This window comes from Oncorhynchus mykiss, chromosome 20 (genome assembly GCF_057628025.1).
Source record: "Oncorhynchus mykiss isolate SJ-2025 chromosome 20, ASM5762802v1, whole genome shotgun sequence".
NCBI classification, from domain to species: Eukaryota; Metazoa; Chordata; class Actinopteri; order Salmoniformes; family Salmonidae; genus Oncorhynchus; species Oncorhynchus mykiss.
The window spans coordinates 43,306,313-43,326,450 of NC_143041.1; the positions used below are offsets into that span (position 1 = coordinate 43,306,313).

The 20,138-nt window shown below is 43.6% G+C and overlaps 1 protein-coding gene across 1 annotated transcript; it reads right to left on the minus strand.

Moving 5' to 3' along the window:
* Positions 1 to 172: 172 nt before the first annotated feature.
* Positions 173 to 19,385, minus strand: LOC110499462 (pre-mRNA splicing regulator USH1G). Its single transcript, XM_021576598.3, has 6 exons — positions 19,120 to 19,385; positions 8,905 to 9,130; positions 5,820 to 6,050; positions 5,383 to 5,544; positions 2,686 to 3,446; positions 173 to 1,069 (listed from the first exon to the last, which is right to left on the minus strand). Exons 1-5 carry the CDS (start codon positions 19,311 to 19,313, stop codon positions 2,688 to 2,690), a joined length of 1,572 nt encoding a protein of 523 aa, XP_021432273.2. The 5' UTR covers positions 19,314 to 19,385; the 3' UTR covers positions 173 to 1,069; positions 2,686 to 2,687.
* Between the last annotated feature and the right edge of the window lie 753 nt (positions 19,386 to 20,138).

Genomic DNA, 20,138 nt, shown 5'->3' on the forward strand with positions numbered 1-20,138 from the left:
TTTTTTTTCTTTCTTTACCAGATCCCTATGGGCCCTTGTCAAAAGTAGTGCACTATGTTGAGAATAGGGTGCAATTTGGGACATATTTATGTCATTGTAAAATAAGAATGTGTTCTTAACTGACTTGTCTAGTTAAATAAAGGTTAAATAAACATTAAAAATAAATATAACAGAGTTGAATCCTTTTTATATTCTGAGTCAAGGACATGGTTTTCATCTGAGCTAACTATTATACATACCAAAGTAACAAAACTGGACAGTAATGTCTGGAATAAACAATAAACAAAACATTTTCTATTAATAAATAATAAATACGGAAATAACATTACACGTTTGCACAAATATATAGACAAAAAACATGATCAAATGCTCAGTTGCAAATGAATTGACAGTATTCCATATGGGAAACATGTGAGTGTGTTTGTTCCGTGCCAATGACAGTAAGTAAGTAGGCACCGTCCTACAGCACACCCAGCCCTGCCAGACCATCTGGGTGTGTAATTAAAGACGCCCTCTCATGCACGGCACAAGGACCCTAGGGACTCTACCAGACCCCAGTGTAATGTTCTCTGTGTCCCCAGCCAGGGAGTGCTGTCCCTGGGGAGAGGCGTTAGTCAGGCAGGACCACAGCTCTGTGTGGATAATCCTAACACCATCTCAGGACTCCATGACCTAGAGCTGATAGTGAGGACCACAGCTCTCCATGGACTAGAGCTGATAGGCAGGACCACAGCTCTCCATGGACTAGAGCTGATAGTCAGGACCACAGCTCTCCATGGACTAGAGCTGATAGGCAGGACCACCGCTCTCCATGGACTAGAGCTGATAGGCAGGACCACAGCTCTCCATGGACTAGAGCTGCTAGGCAGGACCACAGCTCTCCATGGACTAGAGCTGCTAGGCAGGACCACAGCTTTCCATGGACTAGAGCTGCTAGGCAGGACCACAGCTCTCCATGGACTAGAGCTGCTAGGCAGGACCACAGCTCTCCATGGACTAGAGCTGCTAGGCAGACAGGACTCTGTGTGTCATTCAATAGGAAGTATCCAGATGTCACCATGTCATCTCTCTGTGGATGAACAAAACAAAATACATACAATGTGATCTCTGTTCTAGAAATTGACTTTTTATATAGAGGGAATAAACGTTACTAATCGTCTGCATGTATTTCAATCCCAGGTGTTTTACTATAGCACTCCACTAGATGGCCCTATTTATCTATCAGCTACAAACTGGCCCTATTTATCTATCTGTCAGCTACAAACTGCCCCTATTTATCTATCTATCAGCTACAAACTGGCCCTGTTTATCTATCTATCAGCTACAAACTGCCCCTATTTATCTATCAGCTACAAACTAGCCCTATTTATCTATCTGCTACAAACTGGCCCTATTTATCTATCAGCTACAAACTGGCCATATTTATCTATCAGCTACAAACTGGCCCTATTTATCTATCTATCAGCTACAAACTAGCCCTATTTATCTATCAGCTACAAACTGGCCCTATTTATCTATCAGCTACAAACTGGCCCTATTTATCTATCAGCTACAAACTGGCCCTATTTATCTATCAGCTACAAACTGGCCCTATTTATCTATCAGCTACAAATTGGCCCTATTTATCTATCAGCTACAAACTGGCCCTATTTATCTATCAGCTACAAACTGGCCCTATTTATCCATCAGCTACAAACTGGCCCTATTCATCTATCAGCTACAAACTGGCCCTATTTATCTATCAGCTACAAACTGGCCCTATTTATCTATCTATCAGCTACAAACTGGCCCTATTTATCTATCTATCAGCTACAAACTGGCCCTATTTATCTATCTATCAGCTACAAACTGGCCCTATTTATCTATCAGCTACAAACTGGCCCTATTTATCTATCAGCTACAAACTGGCCCTATTTATCTATCTATCAGCTACAAACTGGCCCTATTTATCTACCTATCAGCTACAAACTGGCCCTATTTATCTATCAGCTACAAACTGGCCCTATTTATCTATCAGCTACAAACTGGCCCTATTTATCTATCAGCTACAAACTGGCCCTATTTATCTATCTATCAGCTACAAACTGGCCCTATTTATCTATCAGCTACAAACTGGCCCTATTTATCTATCAGCTACAAACTGGCCCTATTTATCTATCAGCTACAAACTGGCCCTATTTATCTATCAGCTACAAACTGGCCCTATTTATCTATCAGCTACAAACTGGCCCTATTTATCTATCTATCAGCTACAAACTGGCCCTATTTATCTATCAGCTACAAACTGGCCCTATTTATCTATCTATCAGCTACAAACTGGCCATATTTATCTATCAGCGACAAACTGGCCCTATTTATCTATCAGCTACAAACTGTCCCTATTTATCTATCAGCTACAAACTGTCCCTGTGTATTTATCAGACACAAACTGTCCCTATTTATCTATCAGCTACAAACTGGCCCTATTTATCTATCAGCTACAAACTGATCCTATTTATCTATTAGCTACAAACACATAGGAAGAAAGTATGTTGTACTGACCCTCTCAGTGTCCTTGCTCAATGTCCTTGCTCAGTGTCCTTGCTCAGTGTCCTTGATTCCTTCTGCTGTTTGAGCCATGATTAACAAAGTAACGTGCTTTGCCTGTCATTGACTTCATGTAGTAATTTGTACAGTAATACTGACCGTCAGAGCTCAGTGTCCTTGATGCCCTCTGGTTCCTCCAGGGTGTCCAGCCGTCTCCTACAAGCCTTTAGCAGCCTCTTCCTGGGTCCCAGTGGGATGTGTATGGAGGTCAGGTCCTGGTCTGAGCAGAGCAACAGAGCTTGGAGGTCAATCTTCTCCCTCCTGAAAATGGGCATGAACTCCCCCAGGCTCTGGGAGGCAAGAAACGTCTCCAGGCGTCCACTCTCAGGCTCCAGCTCCTCGTCCAGGCCCACGTCAGTCTCCTCCCAAGGCAGCTCCTCGTCCAGGCCCACGTCAGCCTCCTCCCAGGGCAGCTCCTGCAGGTTCCTCTCCTGGAGGCTCAGGGCGCTCATGATGCTGTCTATCTTTATTGCATCATCCAGGCTGGGCTGGCGCCGGGGGAGACGGCCACGGAGGCGGACGTTAGGGGCACGGCCCACCGGCTCTGAGCCAGCCACGGAATCCTCGTCCCGGGCTCCAATGCCGAAGAGGCCATCGGAGACGTAGTTCCGTCGGAACACCATGGTTCCAAGACCGGGCCGGGTGAAAAGGGAGTCACGGCCCGAGTCAGTGCTGATCTCGGAGTAGGCGGCCTCGTGGAGAACCGGGTCACTGATGGCACGGGAGAGGTGGAAGATGGTGTCGGCACGTTCATCGTCATCATAGTGGTCGTTGTCATGGTGATCGTGGTTGTTGCCGTGGTGAGGGAACATGTCCCGGATGTTGAGGCGCGAGTGGTCCTTAGAGTTGGCGTAAGTGCCCTGTTGAAGGAACATTAATGAAGAGAAACCATTTTCATGGAAATAACCAAGGAGGTTTCAGCACTAAGCCTGTGGGAAATGTAATGGAAATAACCAAGGAGGATTCAGCACTAAGCCTGTGGGAAATGTAATGGAAATAACCAAGGAGGATTCAGCACTAAGCCTGTGGGAAATGTAATGGAAATAACCAAGGAGGATTCAGCACTAAGCCCGTGGGAAAGGTATTGGAAATAACCCAGGTATCAGCACTAAACTTGTGGGAAATGTAATGTAAATAACCCAGGTTTCAGCACTCAGCCTGTGGGAAATGTAATGGAAATAACCCAGGTTTCAGCACTAAGCCTGTGGGAAATGTAATGGAAATAACCCAGGAGGTTTCAGCACTAAGCCTGTGGGAAATCTAATGGAAATAACCAAGGAGGTTTCAGCACTAAGCCTGTGGGAAATCTAATGGAAATAACCAAGGAGGTTTCAGCACTAAGCCTGTGGGAAATGTATTGGAAATAACCCAGGAGGTTTCAGCACTAAGCCTGTGGGAAATGTAATGGAAATAACCAAGGAGGATTCAGCACTAAGCCTGTGGGAAATGTAATGGAAATAACCAAGGAGGATTCAGCACTAAGCCTGTGGGAAATGTAATGGAAATTGCCCAGGTTTCAGCACTAAGCCTGTGGGAAATGTAATGGAAATAACCAAGGAGGATTCAGCACTAGGCCTGTGGGAAATGTAATGGAAATAACCAAGGAGGATTCAGCACTAAGCCTGTGGGAAATGTATTGGAAATAACCAAGGAGGATTCAGCACTAGGCCTGTGGGAAATGTAATGGAAATAACCAAGGAGGATTCAGCACTAAGCCTGTGGGAAATGTAATGGAAATAACCCAGGAGGATTCAGCACTAGGCCTGTGGGAAATGTAATGGAAATAACCAAGGAGGATTCAGCACTAGGCCTGTGGGAAATGTAATGGAAATAACCAAGGAGGATTCAGCACTAAGCCTGTGGGAAATGTAATGGAAATAACCAAGGAGGATTCAGCACTAAGCCTGTGGGAAATGTAATGGAAATAACCCAGGAGGATTCAGCACTAAGCCCGTGGGAAATGTAATGGAAATAACCAAGGAGGATTCAGCACTAGGCCTGTGGGAAATGTAATGGAAATAACCAAGGAGGATTCAGCACTAAGCCTGTGGGAAATGTATTGGAAATAACCAAGGAGGATTCAGCACTAAGCCTGTGGGAAATGTATTGGAAATAACCAAGGAGGATTCAGCACTAGGCCTGTGGGAAATGTAATGGAAATAACCAAGGAGGATTCAGCACTAAGCCTGTGGGAAATGTAATGGAAATAACCCAGGAGGATTCAGCACTAAGCCCGTGGGAAATGTAATGGAAATTACTCAGGTTTCAGCACTAAACCTGTGGGAAATGTAATGGAAATTACCCAGGTATCAGCACTAAGCCTGTGGGAAATGTAATGGAAATAACCCAGGATTCAGCACTAAGCCTGTGGGAAATGTAATGTAAATAACCCAGGTTTCAGCACTAAGCCTGTGGGAAATGTAATGGAAATAACCAAGGTTTCAGCACTAAACCTGTGGGAAATGTAATGGAAATTACCCAGGTATCAGCACTAAGCCTGTGGGAAATGTAATGGAAATAACCCAGGATTCAGCACTAAGCCTGTGGGAAATGTAATGTAAATAACCCAGGTTTCAGCACTAAGCCTGTGGGAAATGTAATGGAAATTACCCAGGATTCAGCACTAAGCCTGTGGGAAATGTAATGTAAATAACCCAGGTTTCAGCACTAAGCCTGTGGGAAATGTAATGGGTTTGGAAGAATAGAGTGCGTTTATTTTCTAAAGCTAACTTTCCGTTAGTTAGAGCCAACTGTTTTGGATGTTGTGTCTTTACATACAGGAGCTACTTGTTCTACCTGCTTTAGGAACATGACGTCCTGGCCAAGCTGAAGGCCAGACAGCGAGCGAACACTCTTCCTCCCATCCTCGTAGATCTTAAAGGTGCCGTCCACCTGTTTCTTCTTCTCTAGCTTCTTGTGAATCTTGGTCCTCCCCTTGGCTGTGGAGTGTACAGTGGCCTGTATAGATTGAAAAGATCGAAATGTGGACTCAGGAGAGGACATTAAACAGATAATTTACTAAATGTAAAGCAAGGCAAAGTTTAACATATGAAAAAGGACAATGATCAATAGCTGAAATTTCTTGAGCTTAGTCCTTAACTTATTTATCAGGGAACGTAAAAACAATATAAAATTATTTATTCAAACTGCCGTTGACTATCAAAATAATATCAAATGCATTCATGAGAAATTGACAGCGAAGTAGCAGGGAAGAAATGCTTTTGACCTCTGACCTGTGAGTATGGCATGTTGGAAGTGACAGTGTTGAACTGAGGAAGATTGCGGCTTAGCGTGCTGCTGCTGTTATAACTAGAGAAACTCATGGCGTCTGAGTTATCCGACCTGACGCTCTCCTTCAGGAACTTTCTCTCCAGCCGCTGGTGGTGTTTCTGCTGCATCTTCACACAGTCCTTTATCCTCCTTTCTGCCGCGCGGAAGGCTCTGTCTTTCAGCTTCTCCACCAGCTTGTAGAAGAGGTAGATCTATTTATTCACTATTTAAATATCACATATACACCATTGCAGTTTAGGCTATACAATTCAAACGGAGTATACAAATCATTAAGAACAATCTTTCCATGACATAGACTGACCCAGGTGAATCCAGGTGAAAGCTATGATCCCTTATCGATGTCACTTGTTAAATCCACTTCAATCAGTGTAGATGAAGGGAAGGAGACGGGTTAAAGAAGGATGTTTAAACCTTGAGACATGGATTTGGTATATGTGCCATTCAGAGGTTGAATAGGCAAGGAAAAATACTTCAGTGCTTTTGAACGGGGTAGGCGACAGGCGCGCCGGTTTGAGTTTGCAACTCAATATTAGGAAGTTGTTCCTAATTAGTATTATATTTTTTAAACTTTTATTTAACTGACTTGCCTAGTTAAGAACACATTCTTATGTACAATGACGGCCTACTAAAATGCAAAAGGCCTCATTTGGGATTAAAAATAAATAAATAAAATACAGGACAAAACACACATCACGACAAGAGAGACAGCACAACACTACATAAAGAGAGACAGTACAACACTACATAGAGAGAGACACCACAAAACTACATAAAGAGAGACAGTACAACACTACATAAAGAGAGACACCACAACACTACATAGAGAGAGACACCACAACACTACATAAAGAGAGACACCACAACACTACATAGAGAGAGACACCACAACACTACATAAAGAGAGACACCACAACACTACATAAAGAGAGACACCACAACACTACATAAAGAGAGACACCACAACACTACATAAAGAGAGACAGTACAACACTACATAAAGAGAGACACCACAACACTACATAAAGAGAGACAACACAACACTACATAAAGAGAGACACCACAACACTACATAAAGAGAGACACCACAACACTACATAAAGAGAGACCTGAGACAACACTACATAAAGAGAGACAGTACAACACTACATAAAGAGAGACAGTACAACACTACATAAAGAGAGACAGTACAACACTACATAAAGAGAGACAGTACAACACTACATAAAGAGAGACACCACAACACTACATAAAGAGAGACACCACAACACTACATAAAGAGAGACACCACAACACTACATAAAGAGAGACCTGAGACAACACTACATAAAGAGAGACAGTACAACACTACATAAAGAGAGACAGTACAACACTACATAAAGAGAGACAGTACAACACTACATAAAGAGAGACAGTACAACACTACATAAAGAGAGACAGTACAACACTACATAAAGAGAGACAGTACAACACTACATAAAGAGAGACACCACAACACTACATAAAGAGAGACAGTACAACACTACATAAAGAGAGACACCACAACACTACATAAAGAGAGACAGTACAACACTACATAAAGAGAGACAGTACAACACTACATAAAGAGAGACAGTACAACACTACATAAAGAGAGACAGTACAACACTACATAAAGAGAGACACCACAACACTACATAAAGAGAGACACCACAACACTACATAAAGAGAGACACCACAACACTACATAAAGAGAGACCTGAGACAACACTACATAAAGAGAGACAGTACAACACTACATAAAGAGAGACAGTACAACACTACATAAAGAGAGACAGTACAACACTACATAAAGAGAGACAGTACAACACTACATAAAGAGAGACAGTACAACACTACATAAAGAGAGACAGTACAACACTACATAAAGAGAGACACCACAACACTACATAAAGAGAGACAGTACAACACTACATAAAGAGAGACACCACAACACTACATAAAGAGAGACACCACAACACTACATAAAGAGAGACCTGAGACAACACTACATAAAGAGAGACAGTACAACACTACATAAAGAGAGACAGTACAACACTACATAAAGAGAGACACCACAACACTACATAAAGAGAGACACCACAACACTACATATAGAGAGACACCCCAACACTATATAAAGAGAGACACCACAACACTACATAAAGAGAGACACCACAACACTACATAAAGAGAGACACCACAACACTACATAAAGAGAGACAGTACAACACTACATAGAAAGAGACACCACAACACTACATAGAAAGAGACAACACAACACTACATAAAGAGAGACACCACAACACTACATAAAGAGAGACACCACAACACTACATAAAGAGAGACACCACAACACTACATAAAGAGAGACCTAAGACAACAACATAGCATGGTAGCAACACAACATGGCAGCAGCACAAAATATGATACAAATATTATTTGGCACAGACAACAGCACAAAGGGGCAAGAAGGTAGAGACAACAATACATCACGCAAAGCAGCCACAACTGTCAGTAAGAGAGTCCATGAATGAGTCTTTGAATGAAGAGAGACTGAGATAAAGTGACCCAGGGATGTGTGTACTCTGTGGACTTTCGACAGAATGTGACTGGCAGAACAGGTGTATAACAAATATAATTTAAACAATAACTGAAATATAAATCAAATACAAATATTTTTTTTCAAATACAAGTATGATGGTAAAATATATTTTTTTTTACAACCTACTGGTATACAATTGGTATTTCTATTTTTATTTGGATCCCCCATTAGCTGTTGCAAAAGCAGCAGCTACTTTTCCTGGGGTCCACATTGAATATGACAAATGACATAATACAGAACATTAATAGACAAGAATAGCTCAAGGACAGAACTGCATACATTTAAAAAAAATGATATGTAGGCTATACGTGCCAATGGTCGTTCAGTAGTCTCAGTAAAGTTTCTTCCTGTGATCAGGTCAAAATTCATCAGATGACTGTTCCTTGTCATTGCTCCGGATACCTCACCTTGGGGTTGAGGACAGACTGCTTGGCGGCGATGGAGTCCAGGTATCGGACACAGTCCATGTGGCTCTTGGTGGCGGCCATGTCGAGGGGCGTGTGGTAGTCGTTGTCCAGGCACCACACGTTGGCACCGAACGATACCAGGAAGGACAGGCAGCTGTGGTGGCCGTTGGCGGCGGCCAGATGGAGCGGAGTGTTGCCCCAAATATCACACTTGTCAGGGTCACCTCTGGGAGGAGGGAGAGGAGGAGGAGAAGGAACAAACGGATTAAAAAGACACAGTACATAATAAAACTCAGGCCTTTTACCGCTGCTTCAGCATTGGCCATCAATTACAGATGTTAACATATACTTTCCTACATCCAGATTTACTTCTGGACAACAACAACAAAATCACACTCGATTTCCATCCAGGAATAGACTTAATCTGGTTCCGGGAAACTGAGCCATGGTGTGTGTACGTACTGTATGTATGTGTGTGACACCCGATAATGACATGATAATGACTGACTTTGACCCAATAATGACCTGATAATGTCCTGATCATGACCTGATAGCGACCCGATAATGCCAAGGACCTGATAATGACCCGATAATGACCTGATAATGACACGATAATGACCTGGTAACGATCATGTCATTAACATGATCATGACATGATAATGACCCGATAATGACCCAATAAGGACTCTGTAAATCGACAGGTTTACAGAACAGAGAAAAATGAACCCACCTCTGCTTAGCTATGCCTATATCATCTTTCACAATAAATTCAGGAAGTAAGATGACCCAATTGGGTGACCTCATGTCGTACCGCTGACTACCATTTCTACTGTGCTGACTACAGAACATGACTCTGCAACTTATACCTATACTTATACTTATACCTTTAAATAAATACAAAGTTACATATATACCCTCAAACAGTGAGGGATCTTTTGATGAAAAGGCGCAAACTTTACACAACACAAGGATGTCATGGCATGACAGTTACATATCACTTCCTGCTTTGCGTGTCAGAGCCCCTCCCCTTTCCTGTGTTGCCCTCACCCATCCGGCCCAGCGTGGCTGTGGTGTGATTAATAATTGAGGTGGTGCAGGTGAAACATTACAGCGATGTTAACATGTATTATTCAACATATGGACTGAGAATCTTTTCTCTCACAGACACCCAGAGAAGCTGTGACCCCAGAGAGCCGCAAGGTCAACACCTGGGCCATGTTCAGTTGCCAAATGTTGTCGAACATTGCAGATAGAAATGCCACGAAAAGAGCCGTTGTGATTCATTATTCTACAAGTCAGAGAGAGGCATGTTTGTTCTACATAACATATTTCTATCTGAACATTCCAAAATGTTGTGTCCTGATGAACGCTGGCTGTTCTTCATACACTTGACCCTGATTTCTACTTCCTGCATGTCTGTACAAATTGAACATTCATGCATTTACAGGTTCAATGTACATCGTCATCATCATCAATATGCATTGTCATCAATGTGCATCGTCATCATCACAATCAATGTGCATCAAAGAGATCTGAGTATCAACAGGACAGCCAAGAGATCTGACTATCAACGGGACAACCAAGAGATCTGACTATCAACGGGACAACCAAGAGATCTGACTATCAACGGGACAGCCCAGAGATCTGACTATCAACAGGACAACCAAGAGATCTGACTATCAACGGGACAACCAAGAGATCTGACTATCAACGGGACAACCAAGAGATCTGACTATCAATGGGACAGCCCAGAGATCCGACTATCAACAGGACAACCAAGAGATCTGACTATCAACGGGACAACTAAGAGATCTGAGTATCAACAGGACAGCCAAGAGATCTGACTATCAACGGGACAGCCCAGAGATCTGACTATCAACGGGACAACCAAGAGATCTGTCTATCAATGGGACAACCAAGAGATCTGACTATCAACGGGACAACCAAGAGATCTGACTCAACAGTAAGCCAACCCTACTACCCGACAATGTGGCCCAGTTAAAGACCAAAACAACTGGGGTTGATACGTAAACAAAGCCTCATAACTTTCTTGTTTTCATGTATCATTTATTTGAAAATAGGCTACAGCTTCTGATTTCCAAATCTGCTCGCTCAATCTCTAACAGGAAATAGTAATAGGACACTATTATGTCCCCCAGTCAGAGCATCTCCATTCAGTGTATGAAATATGTTCCCCAGTCAGAGCATCTCCATTCAGTGTATGAAATATGTTCCCCAGTCAGAGCATCTATATCCAGTGTATGAAATATGTCCCCCAGTCAGAGCATCTATATCCAGTGTATGAAATATGTCCCCCAGTCAGAGCATCTATATCCAGTGTATGAAATATGTTCCCCAGTCAGAGCATCTATATCCAGTGTATGAAATATGTTCCCCAGTCAGAGCATCTCCATTCAGTGTATGAAATATGTTCCCCAGTCAGAGCATCTCCATTCAGTGTATGAAATATGTTCCCCAGTCAGAGCATCTCCATTCAGTGTATGAAATATGTTCCCCAGTCAGAGCATCTATATTCAGTGTATGAAATATGTTCCCCAGTCAGAGCATCTCCATTCAGTGTATGAAATATGTTCCCCAGTCAGAGCATCTCCATTCAGTGTATGAAATATGTTCCCCAGTCAGAGCATCTCCATTCAGTGTATGAAATATGTTCCCCAGTCAGAGCATCTATATCCAGTGTATGAAATATGTTCCCCAGTCAGAGCATCTATATTCAGTGTATGAAATATGATCCCCAGTTAGAGCATCTATATTCAGTGTATGAAATATGTTCCCCAGTCAGAGCATCTCCATTCAGTGTATGAAATATGATCCCCAGTTAGAGCATCTATATTCAGTGTATGAAATATGTTCCCCAGTCAGAGCATCTATATTCAGTGTATGAAATATGTTCCCCAGTCAGAGCATCTATATCCAGTGTATGAAATATGTTCCCCAGTCAGAGCATCTATATTCAGTGTATGAAATATGTTCCCCAGTCAGAGCATCTATATTCAGTGTATGAAATATGTTCCCCAGTCAGAGCATCTATATCCAGTGTATGAAATATGTCCCCCAGTCAGAGCATCTATATCCAGTGTATGAAATATGTTCCCCAGTCAGAGCATCTATATCCAGTGTATGAAATATGTCCCCCAGTCAGAGCATCTATATTCAGTGTATGAAATATGTTCCCCAGTCAGAGCATCTATATCCAGTGTATGAAATATGTTCCCCAGTCAGAGCATCTATATCCAGTGTATGAAATATGTTCCCCAGTCAGAGCATCTATATCCAGTGTATGAAATATGTTCCCCAGTCAGAGCATCTCCATTCAGTGTATGAAATATGTTCCCCAGTCAGAGCATCTCCATTCAGTGTATGAAATATGTTCCCCAGTCAGAGCATCTCCATTCAGTGTATGAAATATGTTCCCCAGTCAGAGCATCTCCATTCAGTGTATGAAATATGTTCCCCAGTCAGAGCATCTATATTCAGTGTATGAAATATGTTCCCCAGTCAGAGCATCTCCATTCAGTGTATGAAATATGTTCCCCAGTCAGAGCATCTCCATTCAGTGTATGAAATATGTTCCCCAATCAGAGCATCTATATCCAGTGCCATTTAGTCCAAGATCATGTCTAATAGTTCTGGGAAACCATCCTATATGTTCAGCCCCACTCTTTTCCTTGTACCTTTTAGATACGACATAGAAAGAGGCCTGTATAACGCAGAGAAGAAGTAGGAGCAGATCAGCATTGCTAAGGTCTGTATGCAAGCTCCTCCTAATCTTCTAACAGGCCTTCTGATATCCACCACAGCTCTGGGCCTGTCCATCCTTATCTCAGCCACCACCAGCCTGGGCCTGTCCATCCTTCTCTCAGCCACCACCAGCCTGGGCCTGTCCATCCCTATCTCAGCCACCGCCAGCCTGGGCCTGTCCATCCTTATCTCAGCCACCACCAGCCTGGGCCTGTCCATCCTTATCTCAGCCACCATCAGCCTGCACCTGTCCATCCCTATCTCAGCCACCACCAGCCTGGGCCTGTCCATCCTTATCTCAGCCACCACCAGCCTGGGCCTGTCCATCCCTATCTCAGCCACCACCAGCCTGGGCCTGTGCTGCAGCATCAATGCCCCGGGACTGTTGTTAGAGGATCTGTCTGTCCTATTAGTCCTATCCCTCACCCTGACCTTTCCTCTACAGCCAAAATCTACGCTGTTAATATCTAATTTACACATCTGACACTGCTGCTTCTTTCAGGCATCAATATCTACTGCTCTCTCCACACTTAATTACCATCATGCCTTATAAACCTGTCACTAAGGTCTTGACATATCCCTGGAGTATTGACCCTACCCTCCTACTCTCTTCTTCCCCCTACCCTCCTCTGATCTCTGTCTACCCTCCTCTTGTCCTCTCCCCTACCCTCCTCTTGTCCTCTCTCTCTCTACCCTCCTCTTCTGCCCTCTCTCCCTACCCTCCTCCTCCTGTCCTCTCCCCCTACCCGCCTCCTCCTGTCCTCTCTCCCTACCCTCTCTCCCTACCCTCCTCTTGTCCCATCTCCCCCTACCCTCCTCCTCTCTTCTACTCTGGTTCTTCTGGGTGCTGTCTCCACCATAGTGGGTTGTCAAAAGGTTCTCTAAATAGGCGTTATAGCCCTTCCATCCACACCTGCTTGTCCAGCACGTAAACCTTCCACAAAAGAGAGGTATTTTTACCTATACTGTCTGTACACATGCACAAAGAAGCTTCGGTAGCTCAAAGAGTAGCTGACTTATCAAACGATAATATAGCCTTACTCCTAAATCCCGCGTCCCTATTGTTTCCCATTGGAAGTCAGAAAGCACCATTGCTAGACTGCTGAGGGTGTATTCTGACAGTACCGGACCTTCTGACTGGGAGATGTATATTAAAACCATTTTTTTAACCTTTGTTTAACTAGGCAAGTCAGTTAAAAACAAATTATTATTTACAACGACGGCCTACCCCGGACAAACCCTAATGACACTGGGCCAATTGTGCACCGCCCTATGGGACTTCCAATCACGGCCGGTTGTGATACAGCCTGGAATTGAACCAGGTCTGTGGTGACGCCTCTAGCACTGAGATGCAAGATGGCGCCGGAGAACAAGGCTGACGTTTTACGTATTTCTAACCAATTGTGTTTTTTTGTTTGTTTCTTTGCGTTGTTTGCGTTTCTTTTGCGTTGTTTTTTACTTATTGTATATAATGTTGCTGCATCTCTTATGACTTCTGGGCATTAGAACTGTGATTGCTCACCACGGACTGGCAGAATCCAATTTTTCCTTTAACGAGTCCGGCGAGCCTGACGTGAATGACATACTGCTCTCCCGGGAACAGGCCCAGACTACCGTCATTTGCGTGAAGAGAAGATGGAGTAAAAGGGGCCAGAGGGCGGGCTGCCTTCTGAGAATTCAAAGGCAATCTAATAAATCCCCTTTTCTTCCATTCGGCTAGCAAACGTGCAATCTTTGGAAAATAAATTGATGTCCTACGCGGAAGATTGGTAGTTTAATGGGACATTAAAAATTGTGACATCTTAAGCTTCACGGAGTCGTGGCTGAACAATGACATTATCAACATACAGCTGGCTGGCTATACACTGTATAAGTAGGACAGAACAGCAGCATCTGGTAAGACAAGGGGCGGTGGACTATGTATTTTTGTAAATAACAGCTGGTGCACGATATCTAAGGAAGTCTCAAGGTTGTGCGTATCTCATGATAAGCTAAAGACCACACTATCTACCTAGAGAGTTTTCATCTATATTTTTCGTAGCTGTCCACATACCACCACAGACTGATGCTGGCAATAAGAGCGCACTCAATGAGCTGTATTCCGCCAGAAGCAAACAGGAAAACGTTGACCCAGAGGCGGCGCTCCTAGTAGCCGGGGACATTAACGCAGGGAAACTTAAATCTGTCTTACCAAACTTCTATCAGCATATTAAATGTGCAACCAGAGGGAAAGAAAACTCTGGACCATCTTTACTCCACACACATACAAAACTCTAACCTCGCCCTCTATTTGGCAAATCTGACCATAATTCTATCATTCGGATTCCTGCTTACAAAAATTAAAGCAGGAAGCAGGAAGCACCAGTGACTCGAACAATGAAAAAGTGGTCAGATCAAGCAGATGCTAAGCTACAGGACTGTTTTGCTAACACAGGCTGGAATATGTTCCGGGATTCCGCCAATAGCATTGAGGAGGACACCACATCAGTCACTGGCTTCATCAATAAGCGCATCGATGAGGTCGTCCCCACAGTGACTGTACGAACATACCCCAACCAGAAGCCATGGATTACAGGCAACATCCACACTGAGCTAAAGGCTAAGCTAAAGGCTAGAACTGCCGCTTTCAAGGAGCGGGACTCTAACCCGGAAGCTTATAAGAAATCCCACTATGCCCTCCGACGAGGATACAGGGCTAATATTGAATCATACTACACCGGCTCTGACGCTCTTCGGATGTGGCAGGGCTTGCAAATCATTATGGAATACAAAGAGAAGCACAGCTGAAAGCTGCCCAGTGACACGAGCCTACCAGGCCAGCTAAACTACTTCTATGCTTGCTTGGAGGTAAATAACACTGAAATGCATGAGTGCACCAGCTGTTCTGGAAGACTGCGTGATCGCGCTCTCCGCAGCCAATGTGAGTAAGACCTTTAGACAGGTCAACATTCACAAGGCAGCAGAGCCAGACAGATTACCAGGAATGTGTACTGCGAGCATGCGTTGACCAACTGGCAAGTGTCTTCACTGACATTTTCAACCTCTCCCTGTCCAAGTCTGTAACACCAACATGTTTTAAGCAGACAACCATAGTATCTGTGCCAAAGAACACTAAGGTAACCTGCCTAAATGACTAGCACTCTGTAGCCATGAAGTGCTTTGAAAGGCTGGTCATGGCTCACATCAACACAATTATCCCAGAAACCCTAGACCCACTCACCTGGACAAAAGTAACACCTATGTGAGAATGCTATTAATTGACTACAGCTCAGAGTTCAAGACCATAGTGCCCTCAAAGCTCATCAATAAACTAAGGACCCTGGGACTAAACACCTCCCTCTGCAACTGGATCCTGGACTTCCTGACGGGCCGCCCCCAGGTGGTAAAGGTAGGTAACAACACAACCGCCACACTGATCCTCAACACAAGGACCCCTCAGGGGTGCATGCTCAATCCTGTCCTGTATTCCCCGTTCACTGATGACACAACAGTGGTAGGCCTGATCACCGACAACGACGAGACAGCCTATAGGGATGAGGGTAGAGCCCTGGCTGTGTGGTGCCAGGACAACAACCTCTCCCTCAGCGTGATCAAGACAAAGGAGATGATTGTGTACTAGAGGGAAAAGAGGACCGAGCGCGCCCCCATTGTCATTGATGGGGCTGTAGTGGAGCACGTTGAGCACTTCAAGTTCCTTGGTGTCTACATCACCAACAAGCAGCATACCACCCTGAATACCACTGCTGGCTTGCTTCTGAAGCTAAGCAGGGTTGGTCCTGGTCAGTCCCTGGATGGGAGACCAGATGCTGCTGGAAGTGGTGTTGGAGGGCCAGTAGGAGGCACTCTTTCCTCTGGTCTAAACAATATCCCAATGTCCCAGGCCAGTGATTGGGGACACTGCCCTGCGATGGCACTTGTCGTAAGAGTTGGGGTATTAACCCTGGTGTCCTGGCTAAATTCCCAATCTGGCCATCAAAACAATCACGGTCACCTAATAATCCCCAGTTTACAATTGGCTCATTCATCCCCCTCCTTTCCCCTGTAACTACTCCCCAGGTCGTTGCTACAAATGAGAATGTGTTCTCAGTCAACTTACCTGGTAAAATAACGGATAAATAAATAAAAAGCACACCAAGACAGTTGTGAAGAGGGCAATTTTTCGGTTTTTGATTTGTTAAAAAAGTTTGAAATATCCAATAAATGTCGTTCCACTTCATGATTGTGTCCCACTTGTTGTTGATTCTTCACAAAAAAATACAGTTTTATATCTTTATGTTTGAAGCCTAAAATGTCGCAAAGTTCAAGGGGGGCGAATACTTTCGCAAGGCACTGTATATACTGGGATCATGTGACTGATCATGTGACACTTAGATTGCACACAGGTGGACTTTATTTAACTAATAATGTGACTTCTGAAGGTAATTGGTTGCACCAGATATTATTTAGGGGCTTCATAGCAAAGGGGTTGAATACAGAAGCATGCACCACTTTCAGTTTTTATGAATTTTTTTAAACAAGTAATTTAACTTCACCAATTTGGACTATTTTGTGTGCGTCCATTACATGAAATCCAAATAAAAATCTATTTAAATTACAGGTTTTAACGCAACAAAATAGGAAAAACGCCAAGGGGGATGAATACTTTTGCAAGGCACTGTACCTACATGTACATACTACCTCAACTAACCGGTGACCCCGAACATTGACTCTGAAACGGTACCCCCCCCTGTGTATAGTCTCGCTATTGTTATTTTACTGCTGCTCTTTAATTACTTGTTACTTTTATTTCTTATTCTTACTCGTATTAATTTTAATCTGCATTGTTGGTTAGGGGATTCATAAGTAATCATTTCACTGTTTTACCTGTTATATTCGGCGCATGTGACTAATACCATTTGATTTGATTTGATTTGCAGTGCCTTAGACCGCTGCGCCACTCGGTAGCCCAGTGGTTTGTGTGGGGAACAAAGATTATAGCCGTCATCTGGCGGTAGCTGCCTACTACTGTAGCTCACAAGGACAGGAGTCCGAACTTACCCGCAGGCTAACAATGTGGTGGAGGAGTGGGCCCTTTCAAAAGTCAGTCTGAATGAAAACAAGCATCTCATGTAATTGAGCTGATGTTTATTACCTCTGATTCAGAGGGGCTGGTTTAAATGAGGAAGACACATTTCAGTTGAATACATTCAGTTGTACAACTGACTAGGTATCCCCCTTTCCCTATCCACTGCTACTTCCATAGAGGTGTGTGTGTGTGTGTGTGTGTGTGTGTGTGTGTGTGTGTACACGCTTGCACGCGTGCATAAGTATTCACGCAGCACGGTTGTGCATTGGTGTCTGAGAGAGTATTGGTTAGCAGGCCATTCTTCTGTCAGTGACATTTGCCTTTGATTAGGCTTGTTAAAATGGAAACACAGAGGTGTCCATCACATTAACAGCCCTGTTGGACGGGGTGGGGAGGGTCAAACTAGCAGACATAAATCCCGAGCTGGCACTAAAGTGGCCGTTTGAATGTAAATGTTGTTCCTAGACAGTAATCTGAACCAGTTGACTGAAGGTTTTAGTGATCTTCTGCAGTTCATTGCCAGGATAGCGTGTTGGATTCCTGGACCAGCCATAAGTAAATGTACAGAGCAAGTATTCAGACACCTTGATTTTTTTCCACATTTTGTTACATAAAAAAATGGACAGGACAACAACCCTAAGCACACAGCCAAGACAACACAGGAGTGGCTTCGGGACAAGTCTCTGAATGTCCTTGAGTGGTCCAGCCAAAGCCCGGACTTAAACCCGATCTCTGGAGAGAACCTGACTTAGCTTGAGAGGATCTGCAGAGAAGAATGGAAGAAACTCCCCAAATACAGGTGTGCCAAGCTTGTAGCTTCATTCCCGAGAAGACTCAAGGCTATATTCATTGCCAAAGGTGCTTCAACAAAGTACTGAGTAAAGGCTCTGAATACTTATGTAAATGTGATATTTCAGTTTTTTATTTGTAATACATTTGCAAACATTTATAAAAACCTGCTTTTGATTTGTCACTATGGGGTATTATGTGTAGATTGATGAGGGGGAAAAACTAATTAATCAATTTTAGAATAAAGCTGTAACGTAACTAAATGTGGAAAAGGTCAAGGGGTCTGACTACTTTCCGATTGCACTGTATATAAACATATACATATTTACATGTCTCTGGTCTAGGCTATATAGCTCTGACTCTGCCCTTTCAGATGGAAGGAAGTGAGAAGATACTGTGCATAAATTGCAAACTTGCCTTTGCGCACGCTGCACTGACATGCGACAATGCTCCTCCACACCTGTTTGTTGATACTTCAACTGGTAGGCCGATTTGCAATCGGGACACCTGAGCTATTTTTAAAATGAGTTGCCTTGTTACTTCCTCGCAAGAGAAGCTATAGGCTTTATCGGCTGCTTAGGAAAGGTAACGAAGCTTACCCTCTTCCCACAACGAGACGGAGCGCATCAAGGTTGCCGTGGTACGCAGCCCATAACGTCGGTGTCATTCCGTCTTCATCGGGCGCGTTGAGCTGCTTCCGAGTGGCCTCTCTGAGTAGGTCCAGGTAGCCATCCCGGGCTGCCCGGTGGTACTTGTCGTTCATAGTGCCTACGGCTCTGATAGCCTGGCTCATGGTCAGTTATTTGGCATCTAGGTGTGCTAAGAGCTTTCCCTCCGAGGGGGCAAGTTTGTACAAGACGCTCAGTGTTCTGTTGGGTCGTAGGTTGATGCTTCCCTCAGGAAGGAGGCAGGGACTACAGAGAGAAGCCAGAGCGGTTGCCAGGGGGACACATCAGACGGTTGTCAAACAGGGAGGGGTTCAGAGAAGTTGACAGCCTTAATCCTGTGCAGATCATGGAGATGTCACTGTAATCATTTGTTTTAGTTTTAACCTTAGTTAGCTAATGAATTGTGAATGCATTTTTTATCCATTAACAGTATTTAATTCTGAATAGTAGCCTAACAATTTCAATTAGGCCCGGCTAATTTTACTGAATCAATTAGTAATGTCATTATTCATTATTCATTATTGCATTTTAATAACATGTGCCACTGTACAGTAGATTACTAGCTCAGAACACGGAAACGATTCAACAGTAGCCTGACGAGTATGCTTTTATGACTTTAGTATCAGATTATTTGAGTTCTTATCTCCTGCTACATCTAGGTAATATCTAGGTAACAACATATTCTGAAGTCAGTGAATGGTGCCGGCTGTGTTCAAACAAGCAGTAACAGGCACTGACGTTTTTCCTTTGGTATACACAACCACACGTTGGACAAACATTTCTCCAAAACCCACACAGACTCTACGTATCCTTTGGAGACAAGCTCGCACATGACGGAGTTGACAACATTCTTTGAATAATTGCATTGCAAACAACAAAGAATCCAAAGAACTGTCTTTTAAAAATGTGTGTTAGAATATAACACTTTTGAACCCATGTTTGGTACCTAT

Excerpts from the sequence above, each read along its gene's own strand:
- LOC110499462 (XM_021576598.3), bottom strand. The coding sequence starts at position 19,313 with ATGAGCCAGGCTATCAGAGCCGTAGGCACTATGAACGACAAGTACCAC. Across the intron at positions 6,051-8,904 it reads AGTCTGTCCTCAACCCCAAG|CTGGTGGAGAAGCTGAAAGA; the intron begins GTGAGGTATCCG and ends CTCTTCTACAAG. Across the intron at positions 5,545-5,819 it reads CCAACATGCCATACTCACAG|GCCACTGTACACTCCACAGC; the intron begins GTCAGAGGTCAA and ends CAATCTATACAG.